The sequence below is a fragment of the Physeter macrocephalus genome, chromosome 7, assembly GCF_002837175.3.
Source record: "Physeter macrocephalus isolate SW-GA chromosome 7, ASM283717v5, whole genome shotgun sequence".
Classification (NCBI taxonomy): Eukaryota; Metazoa; Chordata; class Mammalia; order Artiodactyla; family Physeteridae; genus Physeter; species Physeter macrocephalus.
In genome coordinates, this window is record NC_041220.1 from 146,530,248 (window position 1) to 146,550,084 (window position 19,837).

Here is a 19,837-nt window from a genome sequence, read left to right on the forward strand (position 1 = left end):
CCTTCCTTCCCTCCCTCCTTCCTTCCTTCCTTCCTTCCTTCCTTCCTTCCTTCCCCCCTCCCTCCCTCCCGGCCTTCCTTCCTTCCTCCTGGCATTTCCCTAATTCACTCCTTCTCCATCCAATCCCTTCCTGTCTCTGCTTTTTGGAGGTCCCTCCGACTACGCCCAGCACACCTACCCCTTGGACCTCCTTTTCTTCATTCTCATATCTCCCTCCTGGGCTCCAGCCCCACCAAGGGGGCTCCTCCACCTTCCACGAAGGCTCTCGCACGACCTACAGGACCCGCCATCAGAGGACCGCTGGCCCAACTCCTCCGTGGCATTCCACTCTTTGCCTGTGTCACGCTGGGTGACTTTGGCATCTGTCGTACAAGGGGGACCTCCCGACTTCCGTGACCCATCTCCACCAGCAAAGACCCTCCCCTTCACGCCAGCTGCCTTCACATGCCCAGTGCCCCTGGCCCGTTATCACCTGGACATCCCCTCGGAGACCTGTTCGTGACTGTCCCAAGCCTTCTGATGCTTCACAAGCACCAGACACCCTCTCCTCACACCCCAGCTGCCTCTGCTAAGAAGCCGCCAGCACCTCCGATGTTTAATTCGCTGTTGCCATGAACGCGCCTCCTTTCCCACCTCCTCTGTCGAAGGCTGGACTGGCTCATCTATTGGAGCCGGGAAGGAAGGGAGGGAGGGAGGGAGGGAGGGAGGGAGGGAGGGAGGGAGGGAGAGAGGGAGAAAAGAGAGAGAAAGGAAAGAAAACTTGTGGTCATTTCTTAGGGCAGCCCCCAGGAAACTAAAACACCAAGAGACAGAGGCTGCATTTAGACCAATAGACTCCATGAATCCAAGGAAATTACAGAAAATATGATCATGCATCTTTTCAAAGAAAAGATGAAGCCTTAAAAGGATGGTATTCCTGGGAGCGTGAAGAGGTGAGGTGTGGACTGGCAGAACTTAGCGCAAGAGAAGGAAAGGGGTAAGGCCACATGCCAAGTCACAGCGACACCAAAAAATGAATCACCGCAACCAAAAACACTACTGGGGAAATGGTGAGCAGAGTCGCAGATGCCACCCCAAACCCAGCCCGAAGACCAGGTGTTTTCTGTGGAGTGTGGCTTTATCGGAATAGAGCATGGTGCTTTTGTAGTACTATTTTTTTGTAATGTTAATCGACTTTGTGTAAGGCAGTTGTGGGTTTACAGAAACATTAGGTGGAAAGCATAGGGGATTCCTATGTACCCACTTCCCCTACAGATAGTTCCCCTGTGATGGACACCATTCAGCAGTGTGGTACATCTCTTACAATTGATGGAGCACGTTGGACGCACGATTCTTGACTCAAGTTCATAGTTTGCATGAGGGGTCCGTCTTGGTGTTGCACGTTTCATGGGTGTGGACAAATGTATGATGACCTGTATCCATCATGATATATAGTGTCATGCAGAGTAGTTCCACTGCCCTAAAATTCCCCTGTGCTCCACTTCTTAACCCCTGGCAACCACTGATCCTTTTACTGTCTGCACAGTTTTGCTTTTTCCAGAATGTCATAGAGCTGGAATCATGCACTACATGCCCTTTTCAGATTGGTTCTTTTACTTAGTCACATTCACTGCAAGTTCCTCCATGTCTCTCTGGGTACTTACTGCTTCTATTTTTCTGTTTTGTTCCTAATGACTCTTTTTAATTGTTGCAAAACTCAAGTTTTAAAAAATATTTTAAGATCTCAAAAAATGTGTTACTATCATAAAGGAAACCTGAACCCTCATTTCTTGTTCCACTCTCCCCACATCCAGTCTGATTAGTAAGAGAGAGTCAGAGCAATGAGACACTAAGCAAAGGGGCTGTAATTTTCCCCAAAGCATCTTTTTAAAAATATATAAATTTATTTATTATTTATGGCTGCGTTGGGGCTTCGATGCTGCACACGGGCTTTCTCTAATTGTCGCAAGCGGGGGCTACTCTTCATTGTGGTGAGCAGATTTCTCATCGCGGTGGCTTCTCTTGTTGCGGAGCACGGGCTCTAGGTGCGCGGGCTTCGGTAGTTGTGGCTCCCGGGCTCAGTAGTTGTGGTGCATGGGCTCAGTAGTTGTGGCTCACGGGCTCTAGAGCGCAGGCCCAGTAGTTGTGGCACACAGGCGGCTTAGCTGCTCTGCGGCATGTGGGATCTTCCCAGACCAGGGCTCGAACCCGCGTCCCCTGCATTGGCGGGTGGATTCTTAACCACTGTGCCACCAGGGAAGCCCCAGACTTGGCATTTAAAAAACTACACACTTAATCTCTTGCAGTGCTGGCGATCAGAAGTCTGACAGGGTCCCTTTGGGGTAAAACCAAGGAATTGGCAGAGAGCTGCTTCCCTGTGAAAACTCCACAGGGGAACGTGTTTTCTTGCCTTTTCCAGCTTCCGGAAGCCACCTCCTTCAAGCCCGCACGCAGCAACGAAGACCCAACATAGCCAAAAATAAATAATATAAATAAAAATAAATTTATAAAAAAGTTAAAAAATAAAATGCCAAGTTTGTGGGAATTTGTTACAGGAGCACAGGGAAAGTAACACAGGCCACAGTTTTCTTGGGGGGCAGGAAAAGCTCCCCAGTTTCCAGGCTCTGTGGGGAACTGTACATCCACGTCAGGCTCAGCGCCTACAAACTCATGACATCTGTCTGATTATGTGTCTGTCTTTCTGCTCATGTATCACCTTCCCTCATCGGGTGTGAATAATGAAGGGATCAAAGTGTGAAGCAAGCTTGTCAGAGAGAGAGTCTCCTATAGCATAAAGACAATATAAATAAGTGACAGAATGTCCTTATGTATCAATATTATTTATGAAATTGTTCATATTCATACAAACATGAATTATTTCTGTATCATTCACATTATATATACAATTTTATATGAAGATATATATTGTAAATGAAGAGACAGATTTTATAAATAATACATAGGGGAATTTTATAATAATGTATATATATATATATATATAAATGGCTTATATTTTCTTACATAGACCATACCTGTTATTCTTTTTTTTTTTTTTTTTTTTTTCGTGTTTCTCTCTTGTGTGACGCCTCCCTCTCTCTGTTGTGGCCTCTCCCTTTGCGGAGCACAGGCTCCGGACGCGCAGGCGCAGCGGCCATGGCTCACGGGCCCAGCCGCTCCGCGGCACGTGGGATCTTCCCAGACCGGGGAACGAACCCGCGTCCCCTGCATCGGCAGGCGGACTCGCAACCACTGCGCCACCAGGGAAGCCCCCATACCTGTTATTCTGTTCCCAACTTCAGCAGCTGCTCCAGGGGCTATACCTGCTTTTAGCACAGTCTGCTCTGGAGAAATAATCCGCTCGATTTGTAAGATGTGTATCCAGCGCCCTGATACCCATATGCCGGGGATAGAGAAACAGCTATGGCTGGGGGCTTACAGTCTCTTAGGGCAGAGAGAAAGGCACTGCACAGAGGGATTCCCATCCACAGACTCTGATAACCACGTTGGAGACGCAGGGTTTGGGTTTCCCCAAATGCACTGCAGGGAGGGACCCTCATCCTCAGGCTCTGGAGAAAGGATGCTGAAGGGTCAGGTGGAGGGTCTCCCAAGGGTCTCCCACTGCATGAAGGAACCCCATCCTCAGGCGCGGTACATGGCGTTTCATTGCCTTGGACTTGGGAGTTATGCCCCCACCCCCCGACCCCTGCCACCAGGTTACAGACCAGGCAGGTGGGCAACTTGCCCTAAGTGATTCAGAGGGTAACTGGGAAGACTGGACCTGGTGCTCAGGCTTGAGGACAGGCTCTTGGTTCTGGGGCCATCTCTGAGGCTTACTGAAGCCTGAGGACCCTCTGTAGCCGACAGTGACCCAGGCTGGCCAGGTCACCATCACCCTGGAGAGAGTCCTGTGTTTTTTCCCTGGACATTCCCCCAGGGAAACATCCCTGGTCTCCATGTCAAGACCCCCCATGAAAGCTGATTTTCTCTTCCCCCAGCACTTCCACGTCCTTCGGGCAGCCCCGTGTGTGCCCTGGCGATGGCCGTCCTACTCTCCATGCTGCTGGCCCCCTCACTCCTCCTGGCCCAGGAGCACTTGGATAAACGTATGAGTGAGCTTAACCTCTGAGTCCTGCTGGTCCCATGCCCATGACCCTGGGTTCTGGGGGACACATCCCAATGCCTGCATCTAATTTCATTTTATCCTCACATGCAACGGTCCACCAGCATCACGCCTCCTGTTGTGCGCCCCCTTCTGGGGATGGGAATTCTCCCCCACCCATTCTGCAGACACAGGTGACGGTGGCCAACTCCCTTTACTATGGCAGGATCTGAATAAATAGCCTTTGCTCCTTCCTGCTTTGTTGGCCTTCGTGTATTTCCACAGTGGACGTCTCCCCTTGTAGAAAGGGCAGGAAGGAGAGGTGGGAAAGGGGTAGGGGGTGATGAGGATGTGAGAGGGGTAGGGGGACAGCGATTCCCAGCCCTGATCTCTGCTCACAAGATGTGAGACGCATTGGTTAAGGGAGAATGGAGACAGGAGAAGGGTAGTTTCTGACTCCCGAGGCTGTGTGTTTCAGATCTTCCAACCGTGGAACAGAACTCCAGTCTAAAAGTGAAGTTTGACCCAAAGACGACAAAATTAACTTGGGACTGCCAGGAAAACGCTACCTACGCGGAATGTGTGTTGATTCACAAGGAGAAGGGACAGATTAAAAAAAAGGTGAGATGGATTGGATGTGCTCAATCACTGTTCTTTGTAGAGCTCTCGGCAAGCAGGACAAATAAAAAACATGTGCGTGACATTGGGACACATCGCAGACTCATGGTTCGAAGTGCACCAGCAAAGTGTGCTGCTCGTGTCCGACATGTGTCCAGAGGGCTGATTCCCTGAAAGGACCCCATTCCTCCCTCAGGCATCCCTATTCCAATTAGCCTGGGGGCTCCTGGCTGCCTGCAGTGGCAGCCTTTTGCTCATTTGGTCCACCTGCAAGACTTAATCCTGAGAAAGAAATAGCATTAGCTCTGCCTGTTCAATGGAAATAAAAACAGACTGACTTGGATACAATGTAAACATGACACCTGTGAGAGAATGGTGGGTATGAGATAGGACAAGAAAAGTCAATCCCATAAAAGAGGGTGTGAAGTTCCCATACAGTTTAAAGGGATGAGGGCTCTCACATTAAAAGGTGAGCTCTGGGACTTCCCTGGTGGCACAGCAGTTAAGAATCCGCCTGCCAATGCAGGGGACACGGGTTCCATCCCTGGTCCAGGAAGATCCCACATGCTGCGGAGCAACTAAGCCTGTGCGCCACAAATACTGAGCCTGCATGCCACAACTGCTGAAGCCCTCGCACCTAGGGCCTGTGCTCCACAACAAGAGAAGCCACCGCCATGAGAAGCCCACACACCGCAACGAAGAGTAGCCCCCACTCACCGTAACTAGAGGAAAGCCTGCGCGCAGCAATGAAGACCCAACACGGCCAAATATAAATGAATAAAATAAATAAATTTATTTAAAAAAAAAAAAAGGTGAGCTCTATTCTGACCTTCTGAACGCTGCTAGTTGGCGTCTTCCCAAAGAAGGTACCTAGGGGAGATGTCACAGAGGGAGGTGGATGTCATCACAGGGTCAGGGTAGGAGCAAACAACATCAAGATGAAACGAAAGAAGACTGGTTCTTAATTCACTGACTGATGACATCTTTTCAGGTCAAAGACAAGGAATGTCAGTGCACCTTTCAGGACTGTCCTCTCCATGGAGGAGTCACGCTCACTGTCGAAGTACATATCAACCAAAGACGAATTTCAGAAACGCTGGTCTACCTGAACCCAGGTAGGGAAAACATAGTGGTGACCCTTCTGCTTTTCATGAGCATCAGGGTACATTCCCCCACTTTTTTCTGCTATATGGAGATAGAATTGACACATAGGAATTGCATATATTTAAGATGTACATTTGGTGGGTTTGTTTTTTTTTTGTTATCTTTTTGGCCATGCTGTGCAGCTTGTGGGATCTTAGTTCCCAAACCAGGGATTGAACCTGGGCCCTCAGCAGTGAGAGTGCAGAGAGTCCTAACCACTGGACCGCCAGGGAATTTCCACATTTGGTGTTTTGATGTACGTATACTTTGTGAAATGATTACCACAGTTGAGCTATTAACGTATCCATCCTGTCATGTAGTTTTTGTTTGTTTGTTTGTTTTGTTTTTTTGTGGTGAGAACCATGGAGATCTACTCTCTTAGTGAATTTCAAGTGAACAACCCAGTATTTTAACTATAGTCACTATGTTGTGCGTTAGATCCCTGGAACTTACTTATCTTATAGCTGGATAGTTGTACCTTTTGACGAACATCTCCCCATTTCCCCCACCCTCCCCAGTCCCTGGAACCCCCATTCTATTCTGTGTTTCTATGAGTTTTCTTTAGATTCCACATATAAGTGAATCATGTAGTATTTGTCTCTCTCTGTCTGACTTATTTCACTTAGCATAATACCCCCCAGGTCCATCCATGTTGTTGCAAATGGCAGAATTTCCTCCCTTTCATGGCTGAATAATATTCCTCTGTGTGTGTGTGTGTGTACCACATCTTCTTTATTCATTCATCCGTCCACACAAACACTTAATTTATTTCCATATCTTGGCTTCTGTGAATAATTCAGCAGTGAACATGGGGGTGCAGATATCTCTTTGAGATCCAGATTTTATTTCCATGGAATATACACTCATAAAAAGGATCGCTGGATCATATGGTAGTTCCATTTTTAATTTGGGGGGGAATCGCCACACTGGTTCCCATAGTGGCTGCACCAATTTACATCCCCACCAACAGGGCACGAGGGTTCCCTTTTCTCCACATCCTTGCCAACACTTGTGATTTCTTGTCTTTTTGATGAGAGCCATTCTGACATGTGTGAGGTGACACCTCATTGTGGTTTTAATTTGCATTTCCCTGACAATTAGTGATGCTGAGCATCTTTTTAGGTACCTGTTGGACATTTGGATGTCTTCTTTGGAAAAACGTCTATTCAGATCCTTTGACTGTTTTTTAATCAGATTATTTGTTTTTTAAAAATTTGTTTTTTGCTATTGGGTTGCTTGAACTCTTTATATGTTTTGGATATTAACTCCTTATCAGATACATATGGTTTGCAAATATTTTCTCCCATTCCATAGGTTGGCTTTCCGCTGAGTTGATTGTTTCCTTTGCTGTGCAGAGGTGTTTAGTTGGATCCAATTCTAGTTTTCTACTTTTGTTTTTGTTGCCTGTGCTTTTGGCGTTAAATCCAAAGAATCATTGCCGAGACCAATGTCAAGATGTTCTTCCCCTATGTTTTCTTCTAGGAGTTTTACAGTTTCAGGTCTTATATTTAAGTCTTTAATCCATTTTGACTTGATTTCTGTATGTGGTGTGGGATAAGGACCCAATTTCATTCTTCTGCATGTGGATATGCAGTTGTCCCATCATCATTTAGTAAAGACACTAATCCTTTCTCCCTGGTGTGTTCTTGGCAGGTTTATCAAATATCAGTACAGATTTATTTCTGGGCTCTCTAATCTGTTTCACTTATCTCTATGTCTACTTTTATGCCATCATAGCACAGTTTTAATTACTGTAGCTTTGTAATATATCTTGGGATCAGGCAACATGAAGCTTCCAGCTTTGTTCTTCTTGCTCAAGATGGTTTTCGCTATTTGGAGTCTTGTGGTTCCATACAATTTTAGGACTGTTTTTTCTTTTTCTTTAAAGAATGTCATTGGGGTTTTGATAGGGGTCACATTGATCTATAGATCACTTTGGGTAGTATGGACTTTTTAACACTATTAATTCTTTCAGTCCGTTAACACAGGGTGTCTTTCCATTTATCTGTGTCTTTTTTCATTTCCCTCATCAATGTCTTGTAACATTGAATTTACAAACCTTTCACCTCCTTGGTTAAGTGTATTCCTAGGTACTTTACTCTTTTTGTTGCTATTGTAAATGAGATTTTTTTTTTTCTTAATTTCTGTTTCAGCTATGTCATTGTTACTGTGCGGAAATGCCACTGATTTGTGTATGATGATTTTGTGTCTTGCAACTTTACTAAATGTATTAGTTTCAATATATTTTTTTTGTTTGGTCTTTAGGGTTTTCTACGTATATGATCATATCATCTGCAAACAGAGATCATCTCACTTCTTTCTTTCTGGTTTGAATAACTTGATTTCTTTTTCTTGCCTAATTGCTCTGGCTAGGACTTCAGGTACTATGTTAAATAGGAGTGGTGAGAGTGGGCATCCTTGTCTTGTACAGGATCTTAGAGGACATGCTTTCAGTTTTTCTCAGTTGAGCATGACATTAGCTGTGGGATTTTCATATTTGGCCTTCATTGTGCTGAAGTAAATCCTTTTTATACCTATTTTGTTGAGAGTTTTTATCCTGAATGGATGTTGAATTTTGTCAAACACTTTTTCTGCATCTATTGAGATGATTATGTGGTTTATCTCTTCTGTTAATGTGGTGCATCACGTTGATTGATTTGCATATGTTGAATCATTCTTACATCCAAGGGATAAATTTGACTTTTAACGTGCTGTTGGATATGGTTTGCTAACATTTTGTTGGGGATTTTTACATCTATGCTTATTAGGGATATTGGCCTGTAATTTTCTTTTCTTGTGTCTTTGTCTGGCTTTGGTATCAGAGCGATGAGTGATGCTGACCTCATAAAACGAGTTTAGAAGTGTTCCCTCTTCTCTTTTTGGGAAGAGTTTGAGAAGAATTGGTATTGATTCTTCTTTGAACCATGAAGCCAGCCAGTCCATCCCCCTTTAAACTCCATGTACAAATTATTTTGTTTCTGTCTCTTCCCAGGTGGGGAGGGCACAGCTGCCCAAAACTTCTCCTGTCTTATCTACAATGCGGATTTCATGAACTGCACCTGGGCCAAGGGCCAAGCAGCGCCCGATGACATTCAATATTTTTTGTATATAAGAGACTCAAAGTAAGTGTTGACCTCATGTAGACAACCCTGAGAAATACAGTGAAGAAAGAAATATGCCCTGATTGTTCTCTGAACACTTTGGAATCTTACAGGAAAAAAATCGAAAGAGAATGTCCTTGTTACCTAAAAGACTCGGGAACCCATGTGGGATGTCACCTCCAAGACCTCTCGGGATTAACTTCATACAGTTACTTCCTGGTTAATGGTACTAGCCAAGAAACAGGAATCCAGTTCTTCGATTCGGTTTTGTTGTTAAAAGAAATAGGTGAGAGCAACCACCTGTGATTTAACCACTGCCTAGTAGGTCCGACAGAATTTGCGTTGAAATCTGCATAAGTTTCCTGGAGATGCTGTAACAAATGACCACAAACCGGGAGGCTTAAAACAATGGAAATGTATTCTCTTGCAGTTCTGGAGGCCAGAAATCCAAAATCAAGGCATTGGCAGGGTTGGTTCCTTCTGGACTGCCTGAAAGAACTTGTGCTCCCATGCCTCTTTCCTAGCTTCTGATGATGGCCAGGAGTCCTTGGCTTATGGATGCATCATTTCAATCTCTGTCTACATGTCCATCTTCTTGGTATATCACAAATCTCCCTTCCTTCCTTTTATACAGACACCAGTCATTGGATTTAGAGCTCATCTTATCCAGGATGACCTCATCTCAAGATCCTTAATTACTCAATCAAACATGTCCACAAATTAGAGAGACAGCCACCCGAGAAGAGCAGGCATGGTACTCCACACCCTTTGCCCATGCCTTGCCCTATGCATCTCTTCTGTCTGGCTGCTCCTGAGTTATGTCCTTTTATCGTAAAACAGTGATCTAGTAAGTAAAATGTTTCCTGAGTTCTGTGAGCTTCTCTTGCAAATTCATCAAACCCACGGAGGAGGTCAGGGGAATCTTTGATCTATAGCAGGTCAGTTGGAAGCGCAGGTGATGACCTGGACTTGGGATTGACATCTGAAGTGGGAGGACTGAGCCGTTCACCTGTGGAATCTGACGCTATCTCCAGGTAGATAGTGTCAGAATTGAGTTGAATTGTAGGACACCCAGCTGGTGTCAGAGAATTGCTTGGTGGTGTTGGGGGTTGGAGGGAAGTCCCACACATCAGAACGGGGTGCAGAATCCTAAGTCCAGATCACAACCATAGGCCAGAGGAGTTATATCCCTTACTTTGTTCTGAGCTGGAAAATCCAGTGTAAGTATCCTAGGGAGAGAGCATCTCATCCCTCAAGTTAAAGACGATCAGATCTACTTGATGTGGATGTGGAGTCCATGAGATTCACAGTCACAAGAGAAGCTTCACACAACCAAGCTGTCCAAACAGACCTTCAAAGGTTCCAACAACAGAATTGAGTCTCAGCTTTTAGAATGGAACAGACGCCCGTCAAGATGCAGTCAGATACAGAACTCCCATGCTGTAGATTGCTGGCATGCACCGTCATGGGGTCACTGTTAGGATATCTGTTCAACGATGAAGGGCCCTGAAGTTCCTTGACCTTTTCAAACTGCATCAACTCCCCCAGTTGGAAACCATGACTTTGCTAGCTCCATGTGGACCCGATTCCTCCAAGCCCCCATCTTTCCGTCCTTCCCTCCCTTTGGGTAACCTGCTACAAGGACAAGTGTACCCCCAGTTGAATCTAGGCAGATGCCACCTTCTCTTTCTCTTCTTAGAATCTGACAGTCCAAACCCCTCCACCCATCCTGGACCCCTGTGAATTCACTTCTTCTTCTTCTTCTTTTTTTGCCAGCTCTTTCTCTTCTTTCTAGCGCTCTGCTCCAGGCTGGTCTCTTGAAGATACTCCCATATGCCAAACAATGTCTTCTCTTGAACGCCAGCCCCATCTTTCTACCTGCAGGCTCCCTGATCCGATAGGATAGTCCAGGCCTCTTAAGGCTAAAGACATCTCAAACCAGCCTCTCTCCTGCCCTCCAAACCCATCACCACCTACCTCCCCAGGTCATTTTTTTTTTTTAATTTTATTTATTTTTGGCTGTGTTGGGTCTTCGTTACTGCGCGCAGGCTTTCTCTAGTTGCGGGGGCTACTCTTTGTTATGGAGCACGGGCTTCTCATTGCAGTGGCTTCTCTTGTGCAGCACGGGCTCTAGGCACGCGGGGTCAGCAGCTGTGGCTCGCGGGCTCCAGAGCACAGCCTCAGTAGTTGTGGCGCACGGGCTTAGCTGCTCCGTGGCATGTGGGATATTCCCAGACCAGGGCTCAAACCCGTGTCCCCTGCATCAGCAGGTGGATTCTTAACCACTGCGCCACTGGGGAAGCCTCCTCAGGTCTTCTTGAACCCAAACTTCCTCCCTTCTGCACATGGCGGCCTGATGATTGACCATCTTCCCCAAGAGCCAACACTCAGACTCACCCCTGCCTCCCGGTGACCTTGGTGAGCTACCATCAATGTTGGGAAGGCAGAACTGGGTCACCTCTCTGTGGTCCAGGGGAAGCATTCTGGATTAGAGGTGTCTGCTGGGTTCTCATTACAGAGCAATACAACCCACCCAACAATATCACTGTGCACTGCAATGAATCACACTGCTTCATCCGGTGGGAAAAGCCCAGGACCCGAAAAACACTGTCCATCAGGGAGTTCCAGTACCAGCTGGACATCCAGAGACAGGTGAGTGGACACTGCTCCAAGCAGGGCACCACGCCTCAAGAAGCTTGGCAGCCACCCCCATGACCCACCGTGAGAACCTGGGGCACATGAGGTGGGCTCAGAGTGGGTGAACATCTGGGAAAATTCAGGGTCTGCTCCAAGCCCACCTGGACCCAGTGTAGACAAGGAGGAACCTTTGCTCCAAGCCCACCTGAATTCTTATTAGGATCCATTTCCAGCTGAGGTTCTAGAAGGAGCCATGAACAGGGGCACCCTCCCTCCTGTGGACATGTTCCATCCTTCTATGTGGGGTCCACTGCAGGTTAGGGGGGACAGAAGGAGCTCAACCCTTTGTTGGGCCCTGACTGTTTCGGTTTTTCCTGACTGCACCCAAAGGGGGAGATTGGATGAGACCTATGAAAAACCTTCAAAATGGAGAGAAATAAACATTCTATTTTGGTTTGGGTTTTTTTTTTTCCTAGAGTAATACCGGAAGCAGTAGAAATCAACTGGTGAGTTACAACTCTGACCCAAAATATCACCCTTGTAGCTTAAGCGTAGAATGCTGGGCAATGGACACATGCCAACTGCAAACTTGTTCCAGTGATGGCCAGGATGGGGATGGGGTAAAAACCAGAGGATGGAGGTTCCCTAGAGTACCGTCCAGTCAATGATATAAGGGCACCCCCCAGTAGCCCCCCTGGATGGGGTCTTCCTTTTCTATCCATGTTGGTCAAGGAAATATTCCTTGGAGTGTCAAGGAGATGATGTCTTCTTCCAAAATTCCTCTCGAGGTTGATCATCAAAGTACTTTTTGGTGATCTTTTCTAAGTTTCGCCACCACTCTGACCTCAGTAACCTCCTCTGTCCGATGAGGAAGTTGAACTTGGTCCTCTTAACATCCTTTACAGGGGCGTTATCCATCCACGGGTTGCTTCATACCCACTGTAGGTCTTGAATTGTTTCTGCATCTATACTTACGATCCTAGCAACCCCAGGAGTGGTTACTCGGAAAATGGCAGAATCACTCATTGTCATTATTCCCTTAAGCATTCCTCCCAAGTCCTCAGGACGTAAAGGACCACATTCATGCCCAGACTGGGAGAGTGTGGCTTCGAATCTTTCACTTCAGTTGGGCCACTGAAAAGACACCCGCACTCTGTTTCTCAACACAGGCAACAACTCTGTCTAACTTTCTGTTTTCTCCAAAGATTGTGGTGTCTGGTGACTCGGGGAATAAATACAGCTTTCCGAGACAGGGGTTCAGAGCCAAACATACTGTGAAGATCAGGACGGCAGATGCCCGGAAAGCCCACTGGGGTGCCTGGAGTCAGCCAGCTGAGTTTGGTACGTGTCCCAAGATCATCACTGGACAGATCCTGGAATTCTGAATTCATCTCTGAGCCATTCTGGGAGGGGCTCCTGTCCACCGGCCCCTGCAACACTGTTCCCCTGGCAAGAGCAACGGCTCATGAGAGGGACCCTTTAAGAATAACTAAGAGCCTTCCTAAGTCTCCGCCCCACCAGGAAATGACCCATCCCTCCTGGTCACGCCAAACAGCCATCACAGTGCACCTCTGGTCAGGATACAGCTCACATCCAAACTGGCTCTGTTTCTTTCTAATCGGGGGAGGGCTAGCCTGACAGATTTTACTGCCTTCCTCCTTCTAACTTTGATTAGTTGGCAAGAATATAATGGTTTGGCCCCAAGGCCAATCTGATAATTAAGAGTCTACCTTCCCTTACATCCAGTCTCAAACACCTTCAGTGTTTTAGCAAGCATAGTATGCATATGTTTTTGTTTTTGTTTTTTCTGCTCCAAGATCAATGCCTTTGATACCTGCCGGTGTAGAATTTATGAAATGAAATAAGGATTCAGCAATATTTCATAAGCTGGAAGGGACAGCTGAGTACAATAAGTTGCCATCTTACATTTGTCGGTGGGTTCTTAGCCGTGACACCAAAAGCAAGAGTGATAAAAGAAAAAAAATAGGTAAACCGGACTTCATCAAAAATGAAAACTCTTGTGCATCAAAGGACACGCTCAAGACAGTGAAAAGACAACCCATGGAAGAGGAGAAAATATTTCAAGTCATTTGATAAGGACCAAGCCTCCAAAGCATATAAAGTATTCTGAGAAGCCAAGAACAAAAACACTGACAATCCACTTTAAAAATAGGTTTAAAATATGCCCCCCCCCCACCAAAAAAATAAGAACAGACAAAAAGAATAGACTGTTCCCGGAAAAGAGTTCTAAACAGACTTGGCTGACATCCATGTGACTTTGTTTGGTTTCACTTCCACTCCGGAATATGCTCTTTTAACAACAACAGCTTTGTGTAATAGGTCATATTTTATCTGTTCATATTGAAAAATCTCACAATGGTGGCCCTGTCATCAGGTTATGAGGCTCCTGATAGAATTGGGATTTCTCACTGGGTTTTTAAATATTCACAGACAAAATGTGCCCTATTAGAAAAATAATGTACTGTAAAGAGCACTTACTCTAAATGACACGCGAAATTAAAGCTTAAGAATAGATGGGATGCAATTTTGTTTGAAACCGTATGCCTGGAAATGTGTATTCATCTTTTTTTGGTCCGTTTTTAAATTGAATTCTCGGTCTTTGGGTTGCTGTGTCTTAAAATCGCTTTCTGTGTTTTGGACCTGATCCCGGGGTCGTGTTGTCTCACGAACACCTTTTTGTGAAAGTTGCAGGACTGGGTCCTTTCCTTAGATGTCCGTCCTGCTCTGGGCACGTTTCCTCCTCCGTGAGCTAGTGAGGACATAAGCTGGCTGAGTGGTGACAGCTCATGCCCCGGCCCCCGGCGCACTTGGCGTGTTCCCCTCTCTCTCCCCAGGCTCTGCAGAACCAGAATCCAGCCTGGTGCATGTCTACCTGCTGGTGGTCCTGGGGACCCTCGTCTGTGGCCTGACCATCAGCTGCCTTTTCAAAAGGTAACCCCAGGTCGTCCTAGGTGGGCATCCCTGTGGTCAGCGGAGGGGGCCGGTGTTTATTCCAAAGGCAGCCCCAATCCGCTGGCAAAAAAGAGAGGGCAGCCTGCCAACATCCCAGGCAGTCCCAGCAGCCAATTGGCGTGTGGGTTTTCTGGAGGAAAACTTGTCTGGAAAAAGGGAAGGAAGTTGGAGAGATGGAAACACACACAGGAGAGAAACAGCTCTGATGCTCTATCCATCAGTGGCAGGCAAGCTGGCAACCAACAAGGGTCTTTCCTGCCCCCAGACTCCTGCTGGACACTCCTCACAGGTCTGCTGTGCTGAAAGTTCTGGCTGCCTTCAGCCCCTTGGAGCTTCTGGAATTCTCAGAATGTCTCTCCTCCTCTGACTTTCATTTTCCCCAGCACAAGTTATTCAGCTCCGGATCCCAGACCACTGCAATCAGCCTGTCCACGGGCACCTCTGCAGTCATCTTTCCTGTTGTGTGACCCTGGCATCACGCAGGGTCTGCGGCCACCGGGCAAATGCTTTGCAGTGAAGCATGAACATGCAGACTAAAGTTGCATGCGTATGGCATGACGCACTCTGCAAAGCATGGGGAGATTTTGCACCCGGAGACCCTCCTGCAGGATGTGGGGATGCTGTGGGCATATCCACCTGGTGCCCCTGTCCTGATGTCCCTGTCCTGGTTGGGCGTCCTGTGCTAAATGTCCCCCAGGACCAGGGGAGACACTGGTCTGCCCTGTGAAAGCAACTGCGGGGCACCCCTGTTCCCAGGGACACTGGACCTGGGAGCAAAGAGGCATTTAGGCAGCCCAGCCGCTGGCTGTGGTGACAGGGACAGATCTCATGCCTTACACGGAAAACTTATCTTAAAGAAAAGCTGTGTGAGTTTCCTGTAGCTGCCGGAACCAGTGACCACAAGCCAGAGGCTTAAAACAACAGAAATCCATCCTCCTCCAGTCCTGGAGACCAGACGTCCGAGGTCAAGGTGTCCAAGGGCCGCGCTCCCTCCGGAGGCTCCAGGGGAGGGTCCTTCCCGCCTCTTCCAGCTTCTGGGGGCTCCAGGCGTCCCTGGGCTCGGGGCCGCCTCCCTCCCGTCTCTGCCTCTGTCTTCCCGGGGCTTCTCCTCTCTGTCTGTGTCTCTCCTCTTCTGTGTCTTAGAAGGACCCTGTCATTGGATGTAGGGCCCCCCTCCTCCAGGAGGACCTCATCTCAGACCCTTCACTACATCACATCTGCAGAGACCCCGTTTCCACATACACTCCTGCTCCCAGGTTTCAGGGGTCGGGAGTTGAATATATCTCTGGAGGCTACCTTTCAGCTCAGTACAACCCCTCCTGGTGATGTCACAGGATTGGAGGTACCATTCGTGCGGTGAGAAGGGAAATAAACGCCACTGTGAACATGCAGCAGGACTGGGATACTGTGGGACCACGGAATATGCTGGTCGAAAGATAGCACTGAAAATACGTGACATCAACAGAAGATGGCCCAGTCTGGAACCGTGGGCTTCAAGGTTGGAGAAGCCTCCTGGTCTTTAAACACCAGAGACCCCAGACTCCTCCAAGCTGCCGGAGACTGGACATGTCCCCCACTCCCATCCCTGTGTGCAAGGGAGTGAGTGAAGGTTCTGGAAAGACCCTCACAGAGTCTATCATTTTCTCCATGGTCTAAGCCTGGAGTTGGTCCTTCTGTGATTCTTAAAGGAAATTGTTCTGAAGAAATGAGCCTGGATGGCGTGTTTGCACGTGACATGACAACATGTCCCCTTTGGGTGCAAGAAGGAAATTGGGCGTCTAGGTCTTTTCTGCACACATTTCTTGTCTCACCAGGTTCCTAGGGACGCACAGGTTATTCCCGCCAATTCCACGGATCAAAGATAAATTGAACGATAACCATCAAATCGACCACCAGGTACATATGGGGTGGGGGTGCAAACCAGGATGGAGAAGAGGGAACAGTGACCCCAGAATCTCAACCGTGTCCACCCAAAGGGCTCCACAGGATGTGGCTGCCATCCCGTGTCCTGCTCCCTGGCCTTCTTCAGGGGTCAGGGACTGGGGTTTTACCTGAGAGCTGTGTCTGGGGAAATTGGGTGGGGGGAGAAGGAGAGAAGGAAGATGGGGAGGGAGAAAGAGAGAGGTAGAGACAGACTGAAAGGGGTCTGACCAGATCTCCGGGAGGGGACAGCTCCCAGAGAGGATGAAAAAGGACAAGGGTCAAGGGAGACCCCCATACGTGAGACCCCCCCCCTTGGGTGCACCCATCACACCTGCCTCTCCGTGGGGCGGGGGCTACGTCTACCCACTCCGCTGTCTGGTATCATATCCCGCAGCACTCAGCTTGCTCACCCCCATTCTTGAGCTGGGCATCTCTCCTCTCCGGAGCACCGGCCTACACCCTCTCCGGGTCCCTGGGACCTCCAGGGTCCCGCCCACCCCAGGGGGCCAGGATGAGCCACGTCCGTCTCCCCGTGAGCTCCGGGTGGCCCTAGCGCGTGTGGTACCCTAGGCTCAGATGTCCCTCCCGCTAGCTCATTTGCCAGCTACAAGATCTGACGCAGAGACCCGTCTCCGATTTCTAGCTAAACCCCCCATGGCCACTGCTCACGGGGCTCCTGACACCCCCATCCTTCTCACCATCAGATCCTCTGGGAGAAATTTACACATGAGGTGGGAAAAGGTGAGAAGGAAGAGGTCTTAGACGTGGAAGAAGTCACAGAAGCCCCAGCGAATGAGTGAATTCCAGATGTCTGCATCCCCGGGACTTTCTGGAAGTTGTTGGGTTTTTTTTTTACAATTTCTTTTAAAGTTTTTTCAATGTTTTGCTTAACTTTTTTGAATGTAGCTTTTTAAAATTGTTTTGAGCATTCTTCTAGCTTTCTGTTTTGTTTTGTTTTTTTACTCTAAAAAATAATGTGATGTTTGGCAAAGATAAAGCATCTGTAGTTGGAGCGATGTTTCGAGGCCCATCGATCCTGACCACGTAATGCGCCTTCCAGCTCCTCCAGGGAAACGCCATCCCTTCCTCACAGGGAGGGGTCCGAGCTGCTGCTGGCCACTGGGGCTGAGATGAGGGTCTGTGCCGCCGCCCGCTTCCACCGGCAGAAGAGTTACATCCTCTTTTTTTCTCTACGGGCTGCAGTTTAGAAAGGAATGACTTTCCAGTGGCTGCTCTAACAGGACCACAGGTACTGAGTCGACACAGCGGGCGCCTACTCGGTATAGCTTGTAAGCCCTCCTGCCTGCTTCTTATAGGGATGCTTGTGGATTACGTCACACCCACCTGCGTAATCCAGGACCAAGTCCCCATCTCGAGATCCGGGACTTAATCACATCTGTAAAGTCCCTTTTGTCAGAAGGCAACATTGTTATAGGGTCCAGGTATTAGGATGTGGACCTCTCTGGGGCCATTATTTTGTCCCCCACACGGAGCCCAAGGAGGGGAGCTTGGTTGAGCGGCCGTGATGGGCGAGCTCAGAGCCGCCCTCAGCCCTCACTCCTCCGAATTCGCACCTGACCCACTGGGCTCTGTGCCCCCTCCCCATACCTGCCCGCTGTATCCCTCCCGTCTGACTTGGATCCTAAGTCAAAACCGGCTGAGTTACATGCTGTATCATAAACCAGCAAAGTCTTTGTTTTCAATTCCAGTCTTTGCCTGAGTCCCGTGAGCAGTTTTAGCAAATTATCAACCCTGAGGAGGCGGGTCATGGGAAGCCCTGATTTATAGCCAGTCGGTCAGAAGTCCGGGCTGCCCAGGACTCCCAACTGGGGGTCTGAAGGGCCTGAGGTCTGGAGCCTTGGGGAGCCGGTTGTAGGTGTTGGAAAATGGCCCAGAAGACCTCACACACCCACATGAAAGACAGAGCAGCTGAGCATTTTATTGCACGGATGCCACATCTCAAGAGAAATCCGTTATTTATGTCTGTGAGTCTGTTTCTGCTTTGTATATGAATTCATTTATTTTTTAGATTCCAAAGTGATGGTTACCAAAGGAGAAAGGAAGCGGGGGAGGGGATAAATTAGGAGTTTGGGATTAAGAGATACAAACTACTGTACATAAAATCGATAAGCGACAGTGATTTACTTTGTAACACAGGGAACAATATTCAACATCTTGTAATAACTTAGAGTGGAAAATAGTCTGAAAAAATATATATATATAGAACTGAATCTCTTTGTCGTACACCTGAAACCAACACAACATTGTAAATCAACGAGACTCCCATATAAAATAAAAATTAAAAAAGAAACTAAGGTCATCATTCTAACGGAAAAAAACGAGTTCTTGGACTGATGCCCCAGCACTCAGCACCTAACGCCCCTGTATCCTTCTGTGGCCCCGGGGGTGATCGGCTGCAGCGTCCCAGCTCATCCTCTCCCCGGAGGCAGGCGCCTGCCCGTCTCCGCCACCCGGGAGGCCCGGCCTGGACCCTCCCGGTGACTGTGTGGTTTGCACAATGGTGCCCCTGAGCTCACATGAGGGGTCAGCGGCTGCAGAGGCAGACTTTCAGGAACTTGCAGGCCACAGCATTGCCCAACAGGATGTGTGAGGCTGGCACAGCTGGGGTGGTGCCAGCGACACCAGCCGTCTCCCCGGCATCCTCTCCCCGTGGGAGGGCAGAGGGCAAGCGTGTGCTTCCTGGGGACCCCTCTCGGGGCAGCTGTGCAGCTGCCTGAGCTGCATCCTTAGATAGACAGTTGAGGCACTCGGTCAGCAGAGACTGACCGGGCACAGATTCACGCACCGGGCTCTGTCCTAGGATCACGGGGTACCAAGGGGCACTGGTAGGGGGAGACAGAAGAAAACTCCCGCCCCGGTGGAGCTCTCCTCCTGCTGAGGCAGCCGACCATTGGACAGCAGAGAAGGACGTGGACGGCGAGTGAGTGACATGTTCCGGGGGCAGAGAGGAGACGGGGCCGTGTGTGGCTTTGGAGGGCTGCCAGGGAAGGATCCTGGGAAATGTGGTACCCGAGGAGAGCCATGGACTGATGGGGAACTTTGAAGCATGTCCCAGGGATGATCTCACTTTGGCGTGAGCCCTCTCCACGGGGTTCTAAGAGAAGGACTTTAGGGTCACCACACGCCTGCCTCTCTCACGCATGGTTCAGCTGTCATCCCTGATTCCATAATGCCTTCGCACAAATTCCTCAGGTCTGTCTTCACAAAATCCCGGGCATTGCCGAGGCATCTTTTTACAATTAGTCTTTTTGCCCCAGGGACCAAAGGTCCACACGTGGCCCATGGATGCGTTTGCTTCACGCATCTCAAAGCTCTTTTTTTTTTTTTTTTTTTTTTTTTTTGT

General features: G+C 48.3%; 1 protein-coding gene across 1 annotated transcript in view; it reads left to right on the forward strand.

Annotated features, from left to right (window-relative positions):
* Positions 1-17,308, forward strand: part of CSF2RA (colony stimulating factor 2 receptor subunit alpha) — a 20,089-nt gene extending 2,781 nt beyond the window's left edge. The window contains exons 2-11 of the mRNA XM_028491540.2: positions 3,975-4,082; positions 4,557-4,699; positions 5,688-5,811; positions 8,832-8,961; positions 9,054-9,226; positions 11,459-11,592; positions 12,783-12,918; positions 14,433-14,529; positions 16,365-16,446; positions 17,178-17,308. Of these exons, the coding sequence (XP_028347341.2) occupies positions 3,975-4,082; positions 4,557-4,699; positions 5,688-5,811; positions 8,832-8,961; positions 9,054-9,226; positions 11,459-11,592; positions 12,783-12,918; positions 14,433-14,529; positions 16,365-16,446; positions 17,178-17,273 (1,223 nt within the window). The 3' untranslated portion in view covers positions 17,274-17,308. The remainder of the gene's footprint in view (positions 1-3,974; positions 4,083-4,556; positions 4,700-5,687; positions 5,812-8,831; positions 8,962-9,053; positions 9,227-11,458; positions 11,593-12,782; positions 12,919-14,432; positions 14,530-16,364; positions 16,447-17,177) is intronic.
* The last annotated feature ends 2,529 nt before the right edge of the window (positions 17,309-19,837 follow it).